The sequence below is a fragment of the Episyrphus balteatus genome, chromosome 3, assembly GCF_945859705.1.
Source record: "Episyrphus balteatus chromosome 3, idEpiBalt1.1, whole genome shotgun sequence".
Taxonomy (NCBI): Eukaryota; Metazoa; Arthropoda; class Insecta; order Diptera; family Syrphidae; genus Episyrphus; species Episyrphus balteatus.
In genome coordinates this window covers 37435632-37454207 of record NC_079136.1, presented here as the reverse complement: position 1 = coordinate 37454207, position 18576 = coordinate 37435632, and the positions used below count along the sequence as shown (strand labels likewise).

At 31.1% G+C, this 18576-nt stretch overlaps 1 protein-coding gene across 1 annotated transcript; it reads left to right on the top strand.

The window, feature by feature from the left end:
• The first annotated feature begins 6055 nt into the window (after nucleotides 1-6055).
• Nucleotides 6056-7033, top strand: LOC129914932 (uncharacterized). The gene is made up of 3 exons (XM_055994384.1): nucleotides 6056-6158; nucleotides 6217-6433; nucleotides 6493-7033. The coding sequence occupies exons 1-3, from the start codon at nucleotides 6083-6085 to the stop codon at nucleotides 7031-7033; spliced, it is 834 nt and encodes a 277-aa protein (XP_055850359.1). The 5' UTR covers nucleotides 6056-6082.
• Nucleotides 7034-18576: the final 11543 nt, after the last annotated feature.

Sequence of the window (18576 nt, the reverse complement as noted above, 5' to 3'; positions counted from 1 at the left end):
TAACGTAATATTTTTATTTTGGGCCCTGATGTATTTGTGTTGGGGCCCCTGAATTGATATTTAATTTTACATTTGATTGTTTTGAACCACTGAAGTAAAAGGTTTTGATGATCCTCAAATAATATTATTTGTCATGCCATCAAAAAATTTGATGAATATTTTTGGGCTCCTTAGCAATAGAGTTTGGGGCCCCCAATTAATATTTGATTGCCTTTCAACTAACGGGGCTCCTCAAAAATTATTTTTTGGGACCCTTCATATAATATTTTTGGAGCCCCGAAGTCATATTTTTTTGGGGCTCTTAAAGTAATATTAAGTAATCCATCAACAAATGTAATTTAATTTAAAAAACAATTTTTTTTTTATTTAATTTTTTGGGGGCCCTGAAGTAAAGGCTTTTGGGGCCCCTGGCCTGAAGTTGTTTGCTTTTTTGGGGCCCATAATGTATTGACTTGAGTAATATTTGGTATGCCATTAACAAAACTTTTTTTGATTTTTTAGGGCCTCTAATGTATTATTTGTGGTTGCAAAGATTTTTCAAGTAATATTTTTTGGGGCCCTAAGATTATTATAATTTTTCTTTGAAAATAGCAGTTTATTTTGTTGGGGTAACCTTTTTTTTAAATCAATATATTATATTATCTGCATTGTCTCCAGTGGGGGCCCTGGATTCGGTCGGGGGCCCCGGGGCGCCGCCCCGCTTGCCCCAAGGGAGTGTACGCCCCTGTCTCTAATAGTTTATTTTTAATTTGTAATTGAAATTTTTTGCAGCACTGCGAAAGTGCGAGAGTGTAACGTTAGAAAATGGCGTCACTTTTTTGTGGTGGCTGCCATGGTTCATCGATTTATAAGACGTTATCACGTCAAAAAAGCTAAACCGATCTACAATTTTGCTTCCTCAAAATACATCTTAATAAAAGAAATAAGTCTTTGAAGATCTTTGAAGACAGAATTTTGTGTTTTTATTTTTAGTTTTCTTTTGAATAAATATTATTTTGCCATTTGGGCAATTTCATGGTTAAAAAAATCACGTTACATTTCCGGATACTTAGTTTTATTTGTGCGATAAATGATAAGTTTTTGTTAATTATAATAACCTTTTAAAATTGTGAGAATATCAAAAATGTTTTAATATTATTATTTTCTTAAAAAAATACATTTTTATAATTGGGAAATCAAAATACATAATATATGAACTTGGCAAGATTGCCATTTGTCACAAAATAACATTTTTCGAACAAAATAATAAAATAAATACATAATTGGTAGGTTTTCATTTAATTTTTCATTTCTTATTACAAAAAAAAAATAATTTGTAGTTTTACATTATCTCATACAAAAATTAATTGATCTTATACTATATATGCATTTGATATGAAAGGTATTATACCTATTACATTTTGGTTTACGTTTATTTAAAATTCGTTTTACAAGTTGTTATTCAAATTTGTAAATAAAACTTTTTAGGAATAAAGGAAGAATCTAATCTATCTAATCTCTTGCTACTTTAGCCCTCACAGAAAGTCCATTATTTTAATAACTTTATGGCATTAGTATTTGATGAATGCCTTAGATTTCTTTAAATTTCTTTTGTTGACTATGATTTTTAGACAAAAAAGGTTTTTTGTTAATTCAAAACAAATTTTCCCATATGAGCAAGTACGTAAGACCAAGTCCGGTATTTTCTTTCTCCTATATTTCTTTCCCCAATTATCGACGACAATCATGATCTCCTTCAAGACCACAACCCTCCCTTTTTACTGCCTTATATTATGGTTCCACAAGTGAGGTTCTAGCAATCCCACCAGTTTATCTCTAAATTCTATTCATTTTGTAGAACACCTCTAATTGTTGAACTCTTCTAATGTCTAAACAAAAACCAGGTTAATAGTGATATTTAAAACCACTAACCCTTTGTTCTTTCAAATTCACATAAAAACATTCTGACTAATTTATCCTTAAAAAACATGTCGATTACTTCTGTTTCTGGGTTGTTAATACCTGCTTAACAGCAACCCCTATAACCACATGCTTATACCCCTGCTCAAAAGTGGATGAAGCATAAAAATCCTCTATGATCCCTTATGCCATGAACGATGATGATTTCCTGTGTGTTCTTTGCTTTGATCTATCTCCTAAAGGGTCCTCTTCTCTTTTTGAGACAACAAGAACAACACTTTGACTTGGTCTTTCTTCACAAATACAGAGTGATTACCCCGACGACTTTAAAAGTCCTAATCTCTCGAGTCAAAAGTTCACAAAACTACTATTACTCACCACAACCAAAAAAAGAACAGGGACCACAAAATACTCTAATATAGAGAAGGAGCACCCAACAATCGGAAAGGAACATACTTCATTGATGAGGATAATCAGGGCAATCTTGTAACCCATCCCCAAACCCCATCATCTTGTCGGTTTATAATAACCCATTCTATACAACCCATTTTGGTAAACTTGTTGTAAACTTATTACATTCTATTAATCCCATCACATTTACAATTTTTACTTCTCTTTTTTTTTTTGTTCTTTTTTCTTTTATCACGACACACTCCTCGTACAAACTATGAGAGGCACTGCCTCAGAGAAGAAGATTATTATTAGAAGGAAGCATTATTTAATTTTTGGAAGATACTGCCATCCCAAAAGCTCAAAGGTTGCTAATTGAAAAGACCAGCAAAAAGAAGGTACCCGCGCGTTTCGTTTAGAGTAGGTATATCTATCTACCTGTTTTTCTTTCAGAAGTGAGGTAAATGCGGGCCTTATAAAGTATTCGTATGGCAGTGAGGAGAGGAGTGGAATGGGAATTGGGTATAACATTCTTTGGTTTAACCTGAACAAAGTGAGTTAAAAGTTTTAGAGCAAAGCCTTTTGTAAGCAGCTTAAGAAGCTTTGTGCGGATGGATAAAGTTTTCTATTTATATATTAAGCATCAGTGGGACATGGTTACCGTTGTGACATTTTATTGTAAATCTTCTATTTATGTTTCTTGGATACTCTTCTAAGGCTCCTGAATTTTTTTTCATCATAGAAGGAAATTTTTCAAAAATAAAATAGAAAAAATGTCATTTTTCTTCGATAACATTTCAAAGTAAGTTTCGATACCTGTTACAGTTTCTTTAACAAATATTCACACAGTGGAAACCCTGTTTCAATGTGTTAGGTAAGTAAGATACTCTATCAGTGTTATTATGCGAGACGTGAAAAGGGTTTATTTGATAAGAGTTTCCCAGGTAATGTAAACTTAAACAATTGACTGTTTAGCGTTCATATTTAGAGTTTAGACAAAGCCATAAGAAAACTTTAAGAAATGTTGTACGAAAGTTTTTCGCGGTTTCTTGTTAGTATATGGATAATTTTCAAAGAAGTTTTAACTAAAGTATTCTTTGAACATAAAAAAAAAATTTTTGGAAATTAAAATACAGTAAACTACAAAGTAAACTATGTTCTTTAATAGGAATGTAGTACCTAGTATGAATTTTTATTAAATTACTATGTTAATTATATTGTTTTAATCTCCACAACAATATGTCAGAGCCATACTACTATTTCTCAAAGTGGGTTCGAAAATCGTAACTTTCGACTGAACAACAATGTAATTTTGGTTAACAAAAGTCAATTTCCTCGATTATATAGAGTAAAGAATTAAATTATTCTCATTTTGTGGGTTTTACTTATGGGGTCACTGTGGTGTATGCGTAATTTTTTTTTATTGAAAATTCTTATTTTTAGTTCTTAATCAAACAAGTTTGACATTGTTGATTACTCAATTAGTTTAATCTGCCATGAAAAGTTTTTTGTATAGAAAATAACCCTAAAGGGCCATTTATAAGAAGAGACACAGACTATACGGTATGAGTCGATGCTACAAAACCGAAAAGTATGAAATGATTATTTATGAGTTCTTCTAACATATTAATATTTTTCTTGATTGTTTGTAACTTGCTTTTATGGCAACATTGGGTTTGTGTAAAGAAAAAAAACAAACAACAAAACTACTATGATGGAAAAGTCTAAAAGTGTGATTTTTGTCATACCACTCGATTGAGTCCGTCCTTCACTTCGTCTGTTTGTGTTCATTGTTTCGTCTATGCGTCTTTAAAGCCATAGCCCAAATGGGTCGCCGTATTTGTTAAAATTTCGTTCATTTATTTTTTGTAGGTAATTTCCAAATTGGATTGGATATCATGGATATAGCAATGCCATTTTACAATGCCAACTTAATAAACAACTTGAACTTGTAGGTTAGATTAAAACTTCGATTGTGCAAAAAAAAAATATTGATCTTCGGACACTATGACTAATTAGGTTAGAACAAACAAACAAACAACCTTAAGCAAATTACTATACTTGCAGACCTGTAAATACTCTAACTTATTACTTGCTCTAATAGGGCAAGTATTGGTTTCGTGTCGAAAAAAAAAAAATTGAGGTTTTAATCAAAACCAACATTACGATGATGGAGAATCCCAAAAAAGTGGGTCTCGCAATTCCGTCCGTGGACGAATTTTCTTCAAATTTGGTACAGATGATTTTTATGGAATTCTCCCATACAAATTTTTCAATTCAAACCAAATAACTCGAAAACGGCTCTAATGATTTTGATTAAACTTTGCAGGCGTAATATTCAAAGCAATTGCAATAAAATTGCATTTTTTTCAAAAAAGTCAAATAAAAAAATACTTTTTTTTTAATTTTTGAACAAAATTTTTCCCTAAATGTCGGCTCTTCCCCAACATCAAAAAAAATTCTTTAAATTTATAAATCTTAAAATCTACAAGTAAACTAACATAAAAGTGCTTTGAACTGCAAGAGAAAGTACTTGCGACCCCAGTCGTGCATTTTATTTTTAAACTTTAAAGTTCGAATTTTGTGGAAATTGTTAAAAATAAAGCTTCAAAAGGAATTTCACACATGGAATATTTTAAGATTAGGCTCTTTTGAATGCTTCCAAGATCCAAGGTATTGAAATCCCATGCATAATCTTGAGCACTATACATCTACAGGTAAGCGAAGAGTCAACAAAATGTAAACTGGTCTAAATATTCAATTTTTAGTAATGTTCGCTCTTGTTGAACAATATTAATATTGCATATACGCCACAATGACCGTTCATGTTTAACTTGTCAAGGTTCATATAGATTTTATTCAACTTTTTGATTCGCTTATGAATCTTAAAATTTATATTGTTAATAATTGAAAGCTTTACTTTAAATTTTCCAACACCATATACATTTCTAGGAACCTCATATTTTTAAAATTTTCTTCTAATATCTATACAACAACAAATTTTTTCAAAACAAACTAACTTTTTCCAAAAAAATTCTTTTACTTTTATGAAAACTACTTCTTATACAAAATTTGTATTTTTTTTTTTGTTATAGAGACCCCAGTTTGGTGGGTGACGAACTATATTGAATAAATTAACTTTGACAAAATTGTTTATACATATTTTCTTACTGATTAAGTTTCATTTCTTTTTGATAAATAAATTTAAGCAAAATGATTGAAACAGAAATTACTTTACTCATAACTTGTAAACACAACACCAGACATATCGAAGACAATAAAATTGAAAGTCCCAATTCTTGAATCGCTGATAAAAATGATAAGAAAAGAGCAAAATTGCTAGTTGAGAATACTTTTTATCTACTACACACAATTACATATGTACTAAAAATTGAAATTGAGTACTAAAAATATCACTTTGTAAAATTGGTCAAAACTTTAACAATGATTTTTGTTGGTATCTTGAAAAGAACAGTAAATAATAATCATATGTTAAACAAGTTCTTTTCCAATTCAAACTTTCACCTAGTCATCAATATTCAAATTGGAACTTCCACAATAATTGATGATGATTAAAATCTTTTCTTTGTAAAACTTTTTGAGTGTCTGTCAAATTGATGACTTCTAACGATTACTGTGCCTAATTACCTTTCGATATCAATAAAGTAAGTTGTCGTTAAAAAAAATAACACCATTTCCTCTGATAAGAGTTCTTTATCACCAATTTTTTTGGCAGAAAATTTGTTATAAAAGTTGCTGCCAGAAATGCAGTTTCAACAGAACTTGATTCAAAATGAAAGTGTTTTTTGTTTCGTTGTTTGTTGCCACTTTGGCATTGGCAAGTTTTGCCAACGTTATTCCATCAAATGGTAAGAAAAAGTGTTATTCAAATTATCAAATGGCAACTTAACACAATATTTTTTACAGAAGAGAATCTCTTGGATGAATCATTTGTATCTCTTGCAAAAGCTAATGTAACTTCAGTTCAAAATGCAACTACTCTGGATTTGGGTGAAGCTATGACCGAACTTTTAATTTCAGTCAAGAACGCCATACCTTGTGGTAATGCTTCCCTTGGTATTCCTCCAATGTCACCCTACCGTATACCTTCTCTCAACGTTAACTTCACTGGCGAACATTTATCGTAAGTTTCAAGATATTGACCACGAATAGAAAAATAAAATTTTCTCTTTATCAAAACAGCTTAAAGGGTACCATTGATAACTTGGTCATATCCGGAATGGACGATTTCCTTATTATCCAACTTGCCACTAATAAGACCAACAATCGTACCGAAGTTGACATTCTCTACAAGGGTATTCATATTTTGGGTAAATTCAACCTTCATGTGGAAGCCAATCTTTCTGGATTCAAATATGTTCAACCACTCAAGGGATTCATCAATTTCCAAATATTGAACATGCGTGACGCACTAGGATTTACCATGGGCCAAAACGAAGCTGGTGGAATACATATTTCAAACATGGAATATTCTTCACAAGTTGGAGACATTCAAGTTAACAGCTTAAACACAGAATGGAGTGTTGCCGTAAATAATTTTGCTAACCAATACATTCGTGACGCTTCGTTGTTATTCCTTCAAACTAACAGAGAATTCATTGGCAAGATGTACTCGGAATATGTTACTATGATGCTCAACAACTCATTGAAAAATGTTCCATACAGTTCTTTGGTTCCATCTATTGCAAGTGCTACTCAACTTTTCAAATCTATGCGTTGTTAATAAAACAAAGTTTTAATTTTAATTAATAATCAAAACACTTGATTTTTACTTTAAAAAAGCTGTTGTCGTTTTTGATACATTTTTGAAAAGTTCTTAGTGCCTACTTTATTTTTACGCTCTGCAATCAATTTAATACAATATGTAATTTAATTGATCATAGAACAGACAGATGGTAGGTAACCCATAAAAGTTTTAAGATTTACCAATTTCGCCAAGCATCAGAGTGAAGCGATATGTTGTCTTATTGGCACGAAATTTCGTAGTTCACTGAGTAAAAATCTAACACACAACATAAAGTACAGGTAAAATAGGCATTTAAAAACAAAAAAATTGTTACACTCATGAAACTTGGCAAACAGTTTGCTTTTGGGATAAGAACCAAGGATCAAATAAGTCTATAAAAAAAAGTTGCTGGAAGGGTGTTTTTTCGCGGAAAAGAGAGAGGAGTGAAAGTCAAAAATATAGTAAAAATAATTTTTTGTGAAATATCATCATTATGGAACATGTTTTAAAGTAATTTTTTGATGCTGAATCTATTGACTTAAAAATAAAGTTAATACGATTGCTCCAAGAAAAGTTATTGCTGATTAAAAACAAGGGTGCTTGTTTTTTTTTACCTCATCAGGTAAAATATAATCGAAACCCATGCGAAAAACATGATGCACTGATGAAATTCGGCATGAAGGTTTAAGGTAAAGCAGGGAAAAAGGATTCATAAAGTTCTTAAAAATAATTTTGGTGAAAGGGTGTTTTTTTATGGGTTGAGTTTTGTACCATAACAATTTTGTTTATTCTTTAGACTTGGCTAAAAAGTTTCATTTGTTATAAGAACTAAGAATATAAAGAGTCTACAAAGTTATATTGAGTGAAAGAGTGTTTTTTTTTTAAGAAATTCTGAATTAGTACCACCAAAACTTTGACAAAAAAGTACTCAAAATTGGTAGAAATGTTTCATATAGGGGAATTGGGGGCAAGACCGCCCCTCTAGTGATTAACCGTCTTAAAAACCAATATAGTGTTAATTCATTATGTTTATGTTTTTTGAAGGAAATCTCATCATTAAAAAAAAATTTAAAAAATACTGAAAAAAATATAATACGTTTTGGAAAAAAACATCTAACAAAAAACCTATCAACTTATGTGGACAATAAAACCGTTTCTATCTTAAAATATGGAATCTTTTTGCAATCAATCACAAATTTTTGCAATCAATCACAAATGTTCCCAACTTTTATTACAAAAAAAAAAAAGAAAAAGTTAAAACTTTTAAATATTTCATTTAAAAAAGTACTAATTTCTTTTCACACGAAGCGATTTGTTGCAAAATCACAAAATTTACTATAACTTTTCAGGATTTCAACCAAACTTGCTCATACTTACAGACATAATCGATATTACTAGAAGCCATTTATTTTATATACAAGTACTGCCAATTCATTTTTTTTTCTTACAACATAGTACAAAAATGGTCTTGTCCCCACTGCTCATATAACAGAAAACAAGAATCTATAAGCAGCTTATAAATTTTTTTTTGGTAAAAGGGTGTTTTTTTTTTTTGGAAAATAAAGAAAATCCTCGTTAAATTCAATAAAATCAATTTTATACAGGGTACACTTACGATATTTATTTAAAATGTTGTCTTTGCCATGGGAATTACGAATAAAAAGTCTATTTTTTAATGTGAAAGGGTGTTTTTTTTTAGATGTAGAGAAAATGTGGTTTTATTGGAAAAACTAAATACCTAATAGTAGTGGTAACCTATTGAAATCCAGGACTTATGTAACTTTTGAAATTTGAAACATGAAACTAAAGTTTCTATAAGAATTAAGGCCGTGTGCGAATTGCGTTAAAATGCTGGTTAAAATTTGACGTTTGGTTAAATTTTGACACTAGCGTGGTGAATAACATGGTTTAAAATATACCCAGCTGCGGAGCAGAGTAAAATTTGATACTAGTGGTTAAAATTTGACTTTTCTCAAGATAGAAAGATCAAGATAGATTTGAAAATATTTTTTTTTTTTATAATGCGTTGATATTTTAAGAAATGTAAAAATATTAATGCAAAGTACTTCCACAAATTATTATTATTCATCATGAAAAATTGGAAATGAATGTTTGTTTTTTATATTATTCTATTTTGTTGGATTAGTGTTCGAAGACTGAATTACAATTTTCTTTTTGATCGCATTGAAGTGGGAAATTATCGATAAAAATAAAAAAAATATGTGAAATTGAGAATTTCTTACATTTTCATACTAGAATATTTAACTTTATAAATTTTCAGCTGTAATTTTGTTTTATCTTAAGGAAATTTTCATCAAAGTAGTGCCAAAAAAAGTCCCATTTTAACACATTTTAACCCAATTCGAACAGCAAAAAAATAAATTTGATCCCTTTTTTAACCAAACGTCAAAATTTAATCGTGGTAGAAAATTTAACCAACATTTTAACGCAATTCGCACACGGCCTAAATGGTTAAAAGGGTATTTTTTTCGAGTGAAAACAAAATTGATGGGCCACCCATAAACGCATTTTGGATAGAAAGCATGTATAATTTTTGGGATTTTTTTTTGAATTTTTTATATTTATTTGTCGAAAGAAAGGTGACAAAAAACTTATTTACCTACATTGAAAATGGATTAATTTTCCGCATTTAGGTAAAACAGGTAAATTAATTGGGGCTTAAAATGTAAAACAAATTTATTAAACCATGACGGTTTTTTCTAGAGTCAGAACTTTGTATGCATTTTGATTGCGTGTTTGATTTTGAAATGTTTTTAAAACGATTTTTTTTCAACTAGAGTGTTAAGAACATTTTTTTAAAATTGAAGGAATGGGTTTCTTAAAGTCAGAAGACTTCCATCTTGCAGGTCAAACCATATTTTAAAATTTGAGTTCTTTACATCTTTCGAAAACTACTATAAACAACTTTGTTAAAAATCCGAACTAACAGCTTTGAGGCACGATATGATGTAAATTGATGTAAAAAGATTACTTGGATAAAACATTTTTTTGAAGTTTTACTTCTTTTGAAGGTACTAACGCAAAAAGAATTTTTTTGTCATTGTTTTTTACCCCTATCAAGTTGCCCTAAATGCTTGTTGTGCCTTTTTATCAAAAACATGAAGAACTCATAATTTTAATTAGATTTCTTTGTTAAACAAGTACCTTGTTACAATAAATGAATAGAAAAGAAAAAACTGTACAACAATTATTTTGCATTTATTTCAAGGATTTGAGAGCTGAGCCAATTTTAAAGGAAATCATTCTACCAAAATGGTTCAAATATCCCACGCATGAATAAACCGCTTTTCTGGTAATTTTCCTTCCAATCGAAAAATTATGTCATGTTTCTTTTATTTTTGGTCGAAAACCCATTCATTGTAAGCAGCTAGAGAATGACCCTTAAAAGTAATTCAAAATAAAGAAAATGGACACAATGAATGAAAGCCCTTCGAGGTAACAAGCTATTTTGAATTTTTTTTTTACCCCTGGAAGCTTAAGGGAATGTTTGGAATTCGTAAAAATATATATTTTTTAAAATAAAACGGTTGATTTTCGAAACCTATAAAAAATGAACTTCAAACGACACATCTATGACCTTAAATTTATTCACCCAACACAAAACACAGAACAAGAGATAGAATATATATATTTTTTTTAAATAAAAAAAGAATCTGAATTCCAAATTCAAATTCAAAAAGAAAATTGTATTCAATTCATTGTGAAATGGCCGGCGGCTTTCAGCGGCTGCTCCTGACAGGATGTACCAAAGAAGATCCGTACCAATGTCCGCCGGGTACTAGCTATGGTTCCCATTTCAAACGAAAACGAGTAAATGTTTCAACTGTCACGAACATCCAACTCACCGGATGTAGGTACGCACCGGTCTGTCGGTCGGTCGGTTAGTCGAATGGGGTTGTTTTGTGTTCTTTTTTTTTTGTCGGGGGCAGGTTTTTGGATGGTGAATGATGATGTCAAATTAAACGACATGGCATGGCAGCGGGAGCACGGCAGCATCACAAAACAGAATGACCAGACCATTTCACTGGATTTAATGGTAACGCAAATTCATGGTTTGTGACTTAGGGCGTTTAACATGTAAAACGGTATTTGTACGAAAGGGCATGTCATGGGATAGCAAATGCAGTTGGAGTTAACTATTTCTATATATACCTTCGTACGGTTGCTTGTCAGGTAGGAGAGGATGGATGCATGATGCTTAGTGTATAAAAGAGATAGAAACAAAAAATTATATACATCACTTTGTTGTCCAACCATTCCCAGTTCTAATGGAATATTTATGAGACACAAATTGGCCCGAGGATAGGGTTCTATTGCAAAGAGATATTTTGGATGGAGAGTTAGAGTCTCTTATAAAGGTCAAAGGAAATCAGATTTTAAGCCTACGAACTTTTAATTTTTTTCTTGTTTCTGGGTAAGTATGTGATCTACTTAAAGAGATTGTTTTCTTTTTCTAAGCCTTGAGGCTTAAGGTTTATACAAAGCTTCTCGTATTTCCAAGGTCAGCCATTAACATGTTCTGATTTTGACAACGCCTTTTGTGATGACTATTATATCTTTCTTATCTGCGCTGTGACCAAAAACAGAAATATAACAGGGGTATAAAGAAGACTAATTCTAAAGCTATCTTTTATTTTTGAGATTGGAACATCAAGAATAAAGTTGAATTGAGGTTATTAATACAACCACCTCTTGAATTTGAGGACTTGGTAGATAACTTCTTGAATACTGTCCATTACCAAAGAGAAACAAGTCAAACTAAGACAACAGATTCTGTAAATTGAAATCTCGAAGGTAATAGCTTTTATAGAGCTTGTATAGAACTTGCTTCACAAACAAATAAGTCTTAATAGAAGTCAAACTTGTTTGATAATTCTAATAAGTTGTTAAAATACTGTTAAAGAAATTTAACCGAAATAAGAAAGCTTGTTTTTCAGATAAGCTTCTGTAAGTGAACTTATAGAAGTAAAGGGAAGTTTGATCTTCGAAAAGTTTTTGTTAAAAAGCTAATATAACTACTGTCTCAAGTTTTTCGATAAGATTAAATTCTCTTGGTAACGAAGCTTGAATAAAATTACTTTTTTGTTTTTTTTTTTTTGGTTTTGACATTAAATACCTAATCTATATCGAACATTTTTTTGGTTTTGAAAATTAATAATCTAGCTGATAAAGTGATAAATTTTAATTAAAAGGCAAAATTCATGATACAAAATTAGATCAATACCAATTAAAAATTTTGTTCGTTTGTGTTGTTCTATAATTTCGATAGTCTTATCGTATTAAATAGCTATTAAAGCTCTTCCGAAGAAATCTGTCAAATCTCAAAGCTTCGGTAGAGCTTCGGTAAAGCTTCGCTTAAGCTTCTTATAGACTGTATAAGGACAGTGTTATTAAGGGTCCAACTTACTTAACGTGTTCCTTTCTCAATGCCTAACAGTTTACACAGTTAACCTTACTAAAGTTTAACAGAAGCTGATAATATCTTTACCGAAGCTGAAATGTTATCTGAGAGACGATATATAAAGACGTAAAAAATATCTCCAGGAAATAAAAGTTTTGGTAAAAGAAAAAAAAGGAAAGAGTGTAATACCTCAAACATAAAGCTCATTAAAAATTCCTTAGTATTTTTCGTACAAAGATGAACGGATTTCAACAGCCGCGAATTCGGAAATCACTATTAAAATTTAAAGTTAGACAAAGAATCTTAACAACTCTCTACGAAAAACCCAATGATTCCAGCACCTTTAAGTGGTCTTTTTTAGATTTGTCTCAAACACTGAGACAAGAAGGCCACGATATCAAATCGACACAAAGGGTAGAGTCATTTGGGGTAAAAGCGCGCACTGCTTATTCCTCGAGTCGAGCCCAAAAAAAAAACTAAAACTAAAAATGAGGAAATGCAGCGCTTAGTAAGACGTTAATAAGTGATGAACTTCGCGAGTGTGTCCTCAGCTCCATTTTATTTTAAAAGATGGTTAAAAAAACCGGCTAAAAACAAAAAAAAAAAGAGTGTGTGTACACTAGAGTGTCCGCAAGAAATCGATTTTCGAAATTTGGTCGGGGGAACCCCATAAAATGTTCCGCCTTTGCAGATTTTTAGATAGCCAAAATTTAAGCTCGATTGGATAAGTCTAAATGGTGCCGACACTCGCTCAAAGTATCAAAAATCTCTGTTTTTTCACTGTTTTTCGAAGAAAATTAGCTCTAGCTCCCAAACAGATGGGGTTATTTTCACTTTTTATATATTAAATGAAAGGTAGTGTTATTACACATAATTCAGATTCAAAATTTGTTTAGTTTTACAAAAAAAAAAAATATTGTCATCAATTTAAATTTTCAGTACTTACCTCAAAAAGAGCTGAAGTGCAAACTCGATTTAAAATGAAACTTTTTTTTTACTGTTTTATTTAAAAAAAAAAAATCGAAACATTTAACAGACTTCTAAAAAACAAAATACTTAACATCGTGTTAAATTTCTTATACATAATTATTGAAGTAAATACTAAAAAATTTAATCAAGTGACTTACTTAAAGTAGTTTTGGAAGCATCAGGATATAATTTTCGGCACTCACTGACTACCTGAAGTACATATTGTTTTTGTTCCTCATCTTTAGTTAAAAGATTATTAAAATCGGTTATTAACTTGACTCCTCTTTCTGCCATGTCATTTACGACTTTAAGTGTTTTCACTTTCTTAAAGCCTTCTTTAAAATGGGGGTTTTCGGGCCAAAGATTTGGAGGTTCTTTGAGAAAACTTGTGTCTATTTTCAATCGGCCGAAAAAGTTCAATGTTTCTTTGTTCACAATATTTTTTAACCCTGCTGTGACAAATTGTTCAATTTCATGTGGATGTAGCTTTGGATTTACTATTCTGTTGGTTTCTGTTTCGCTGTTTTTTAAAATTATGTTGGCCATTTCTGATTTTTCGCCATCTGGTAAAGTTGGGTCAAAGAACGCCAGACCTACCAGCTCTGAACTCAAATACCATAAATGGTTTGAGAATTTAGCAAGAGCCTTCTCTGAAATGTCTTTGTCTATCTTGCGGTATTCAATGAAATCACGCAAAAGATCAAGATCTTGTTTAGGAGCCAGATAAGCTCTTGGGGCATTAAACCAAGCCTTGCAGTAAATTTTTACGATGAAAACGCAGATATCACCGAGAGCGTTACGTTCCTCGTTACTCATTTTAAACTGGCTTCGAAACATGAATATTTTTAAGCTATAAATAGCTTTGGCCATCCACCTAGCATGATGAGTGGCTCCTGGTGCTCTGAATCCAACTACGCTTCCATCTAGAACTCCAACAAAAATCAAAACCAACTGAAGAAAATTCTTATAGTCATTTCTAGGCTGACATTCTTGTAGTTTTTCTTTTAATTCACCTGATATCTGGGTTATAACTTCAGGGGTTAGGTGTTTATTTACATTTTTATCACTGATACCCGTGTGATATATTTTTGAATCTATTTTTGACCATTCATTTTGGAACCTTTTAAAAATATCTGGTTGAGGTCCAGTGGTTGAACCCAACTTACAATCAAAAATACCTCTTAGCAAAACTTCGAGAATATGGTGACGACAGGCCAGGTACAGCAACTCTTTATCCAACATTTGCTGCAAAATTTTGCAACACTGTACACATGTACACACGACTGAAGTTATACTTCTCATTCAGTATATGTAAATTAATTTAATTTGATATTTTTAATTTCTATTATTAAATTAATTAATCCACACTTCGTTTTTTACATTTTTATCAAGTGAACAATAAATTAATTCTTCCATCCTCCTTGCGTCCATGTAGTTTTCAATTTATTCTGTGAAATTAACTCATGTTGTGCGGTTCAGAACGTACGGTATATGCTTAACGAAAGTAAATGAATTGCGCATAAAATGTGCGATATGGTAATTTTATGAGAATTGTGTGTGCTTCAGCACTAGTAGTAGCAATATGGAACTTGCAGGGTTGCTACAAAGCTCAAAAGTGAGCTGAGCTCAGCTCACAGCGCAGCTCAAATTTTGAGCTAGCTCACTTTTGAGCTATGTACCATAGCTCAGCTCATTTGAGCTGAGCTGAAAGTGAGCTGAGCTGAAAGTGAGCTGAGCTGATGGTTGAGCTGAGCTGTTGGGTGAGCTAAGGTAAAGCGAGCTGAGCTGAGCTTTAATTTTTCGTGATCTTTTCTCCTGGTTTTTTTAATAGTTAATATATTTCTATTTTTTTTAGGGCCAATTTTTCAATAGTCAGTTAAACAGTCAGTTAGTACTTATTCCTATATCTGCTTCTTTCAGAGACGAATAAAAATTATTCTAAGGAATAATCTCAACAAAAATATTGTGTCAGTTGTCAAAGCTGTTTTGAAAGAATTTTGAAAAAAATAAAGTGGAACACAAGAAAACAAAAACAATCATGAATGAAAATGACGTTTAATTTTAAATATTTTTGAATTTGACAATTTTTTTTTGTTATTCTGTAGAATAAATTATTCTTGATTGAAAAATTCAATGCTTTTATCTGATTGTATATGAGCCTAATAATTTTATTGGTCGAACAGTTAACTGACTGTTTATTAGAAGATTGAAAAATTGGCTCTTAGTAAAATATTTCTTTTTTTATCATAAAAAAAAAAATTCCTGTATAATCCGGTTTTTCGAGTTTTTTCAAAATTCCGAGAAAATCGCGTTTGAAAGTTAGGGTAAATTTTTTTTTCGAAAAATCCCCGAATCTTTGAACGCTCTTAGAAGCTAAACCGCTTCAGAGCAATTTTTGGGAGTGACGCCAAATGATAGCTTGTGTCATGGGCCTACGCTTTGCACATTTTCAGATTTTTAAAAAATCGCCTTCCATGATATACCGCCACATCATGCCTATTTTTTCAGAATCGTGCCTATTTTTTTTTCAACTTTTAAGTTCTCCCGGTTTTAGAACGCGTGGACCTTCAGGGATGGGAGTTGTACCCAAATGTAGGTTAGAGTAACCGCTACCTTTTGGCATCAAAAAATTTCTTTTCATTTTCTTCAAAATTCCGAGATATAGGCGTTGGAAGTTGGGGCTTTTGCAACCCTGGCAACTTGCCACATGGAAATTACCACATGCAACTTGTCACATGCAGCTTGCCAAATGCAATTTGCCACATGCAACTTGCCACATGAAACATGTAACTTGCAACTTGTTGTGTGTTTTATGTTTGCCGTACTGCGGCGTACTGCATTTTTAAATATTAAAGTACTGTTTACTCTAAAGGTGAAACGACAGCCCTGCTACCCAGGGTGATCGCGTCATAATCCCTTTGACATTCTTGTCAAAAAGTAAATTTTCATACCCACCCTCCCATAAGAAGTATAACTTCAAAAAAAAAGTTGGGCGGGAAAAGTGTATGGTGTCGGCGCACTGTTGTCCAAAATGACTTATCTCGTTGCAAAAATCATAACTTTTGAACGGATTGAGGTAGCGGTACAGTTTTTTTTTTAATTTGAAGGAAATTTCCAGGGCTGTTACACCAATGAATTTCAAGAAAATTGTTTTACAGGGTGTTTAGGAATCATCGGCCGAAAACCGATTTTCTTAAAAAAAAAATATTTAAATTAAAATTGGTATGCCATTTTGTAGAAATCACTAATTCACATCTAAAAAAAGTTCAGATTACACTTTTCCATGATATTACGATTATAGAGAATGCCAAAAAAGTTGGTCCCGGAAGTCCGTCTGTCTTTCTGTCTGTATAAGGATCTACATCCTAAACGGATGGACCGATTGACTTCAAATTTGGTATGTAGCATTTTTTGGAGACCCTCCAGAGGTGTTTTTGGAATTAATTTTTTTGGGCCAAAAATAACGGTACTTGTCATACACCAATTTCAGTAAAGCTGTAATTGCTCAAAAACGGCTCCAACGATTTTGTTTAAAAAATTCAAATGTAAGTTTGAAAACAAGGTCTATCTTCTAATGAAAAAAATTTTTTTGGAAAATCATTATTAACGGTACCTGCCATAGAACGGTTTTTTTTAAATCCGATATTCTCCGAAACGGCTTATTCGATTTCAACGAAACTTTTTTTGAAGAAGCACTTATATAACTCAAATATAAGCCAAAAATAAAATTTCAAAAAAAATAATTTTTGGATTTTTAAAAAAATTTTGAAATTTTTTTTTGAAAAATAAAATTTTCGAAAACGGGACATTGTATTTTTTTGAAATTTTGTTTTTAGATGTGGATTAGTGATTTCTACAAAATGGCATACCAATTTTAATTTAAACATTTTTTTTAAAGAAAATCTGTTCCTTCTGCCTTCATTTTTTTTCAAAGTACAAAATCTCGGCAGTGCGCAAGCATGCGCAGCTAAATATTTTTATTTTGAATCAACAATTGATTGGTACACATACCCTATTCGGCTTAATGAATGGAACCGAATGGATTTTTTACGGTACCTGCCATAAAACCGTTTTTTTTCAAATCCGATATTCTCCAAAACGGCTTATTCGATTTCAACGAAACTTTTTGTGAAGAAGCACTTATATAACTCAAATATAAGCCAAAAATAAAATTTCAAAAAAAATAATTTTTGGATTTTTAAAAAAATTTTGAAATTTTTTTTTGAAAAATAAAATTTTCGAAAACGTGACGTTGTATTTTTTTGAAATTTTGTTTTTAAATGTGGATTAGTGATTTCTACAAAATGGCATACCAATTTTAATTTAAACTTTTTTTTTAAAGAAAATCTGTTTTTGGCCGATGATTCCGAAACACCCTGTGAAATAATTTTATTGAAATTCATTGGTATAACAGCCCTAGAAATGTCCTTCAAATAAAAAAAAAAATTGTACCGCTAACTCAATCCGTTCAAAAGTTATGATTTTTGCAACGAGATAAGTCATTTTGGACAACCGTGCGGCGTGGGAGCATTATATACCGAGAGTAGCATATATTTTTGAATTGTGCATCTTTATATTTGATTTAAGTCAAAAATTTGTTAGATTTTGTTTTATTTTATTATAAATTTGATAAATAGAAAAAAAAGTACCTTTGTGGGTAAGAGCGCGCACTTCTCCCCATATCAACTTTTTTTTTACAGGAAAGAGAATTTTGAAACTTGAATCTTGAAAAACGAAGATTGTTATTCCTAAATTCTTCTAATTTAATTAGAAATATTTTTTTGTGTGTTTTGTTCTGTAATTAAAGTTTAAGTTTTTGTATTTGAACTTAATTTGGTTTTTCTTTAATATTTTCATTCATTTTAGTGAAAACTTGGAAGTTTTGAAAGAAAGTTTTGTTTAACTAAGTATAACATAAAGTTTTTAGAAATTTAGTTATCGTAAACTGAAAAGATTTCTATTAAAATTAAGTGCGCGCTCTTACCCAAGATTTTGCGCTATCTTACCCTGACTTTGGGGCAAGAGTGCGCACTTTGACTTCATTTAGTTTTTGTTTTTAATCTTATGAAATATTTAAAATAAAAAAACTTTTATTTGTGTTTTCTTGTTCCACAATATAGGTTTATCAAATGTAAAAAACTTTATGCTG

Bases quoted from the DNA above. Each gene is read 5' to 3' on its own strand.
- LOC129914932 (XM_055994384.1), top strand. From the start codon at position 6,083: ATGAAAGTGTTTTTTGTTTCGTTGTTTGTTGCCACTTTGGCATTGGCA. The intron at 6,159-6,216 runs GTAAGAAAAAGT...TATTTTTTACAG, and splicing joins CAACGTTATTCCATCAAATG to AAGAGAATCTCTTGGATGAA. The intron at 6,434-6,492 runs GTAAGTTTCAAG...TTATCAAAACAG, and splicing joins TTCACTGGCGAACATTTATC to CTTAAAGGGTACCATTGATA.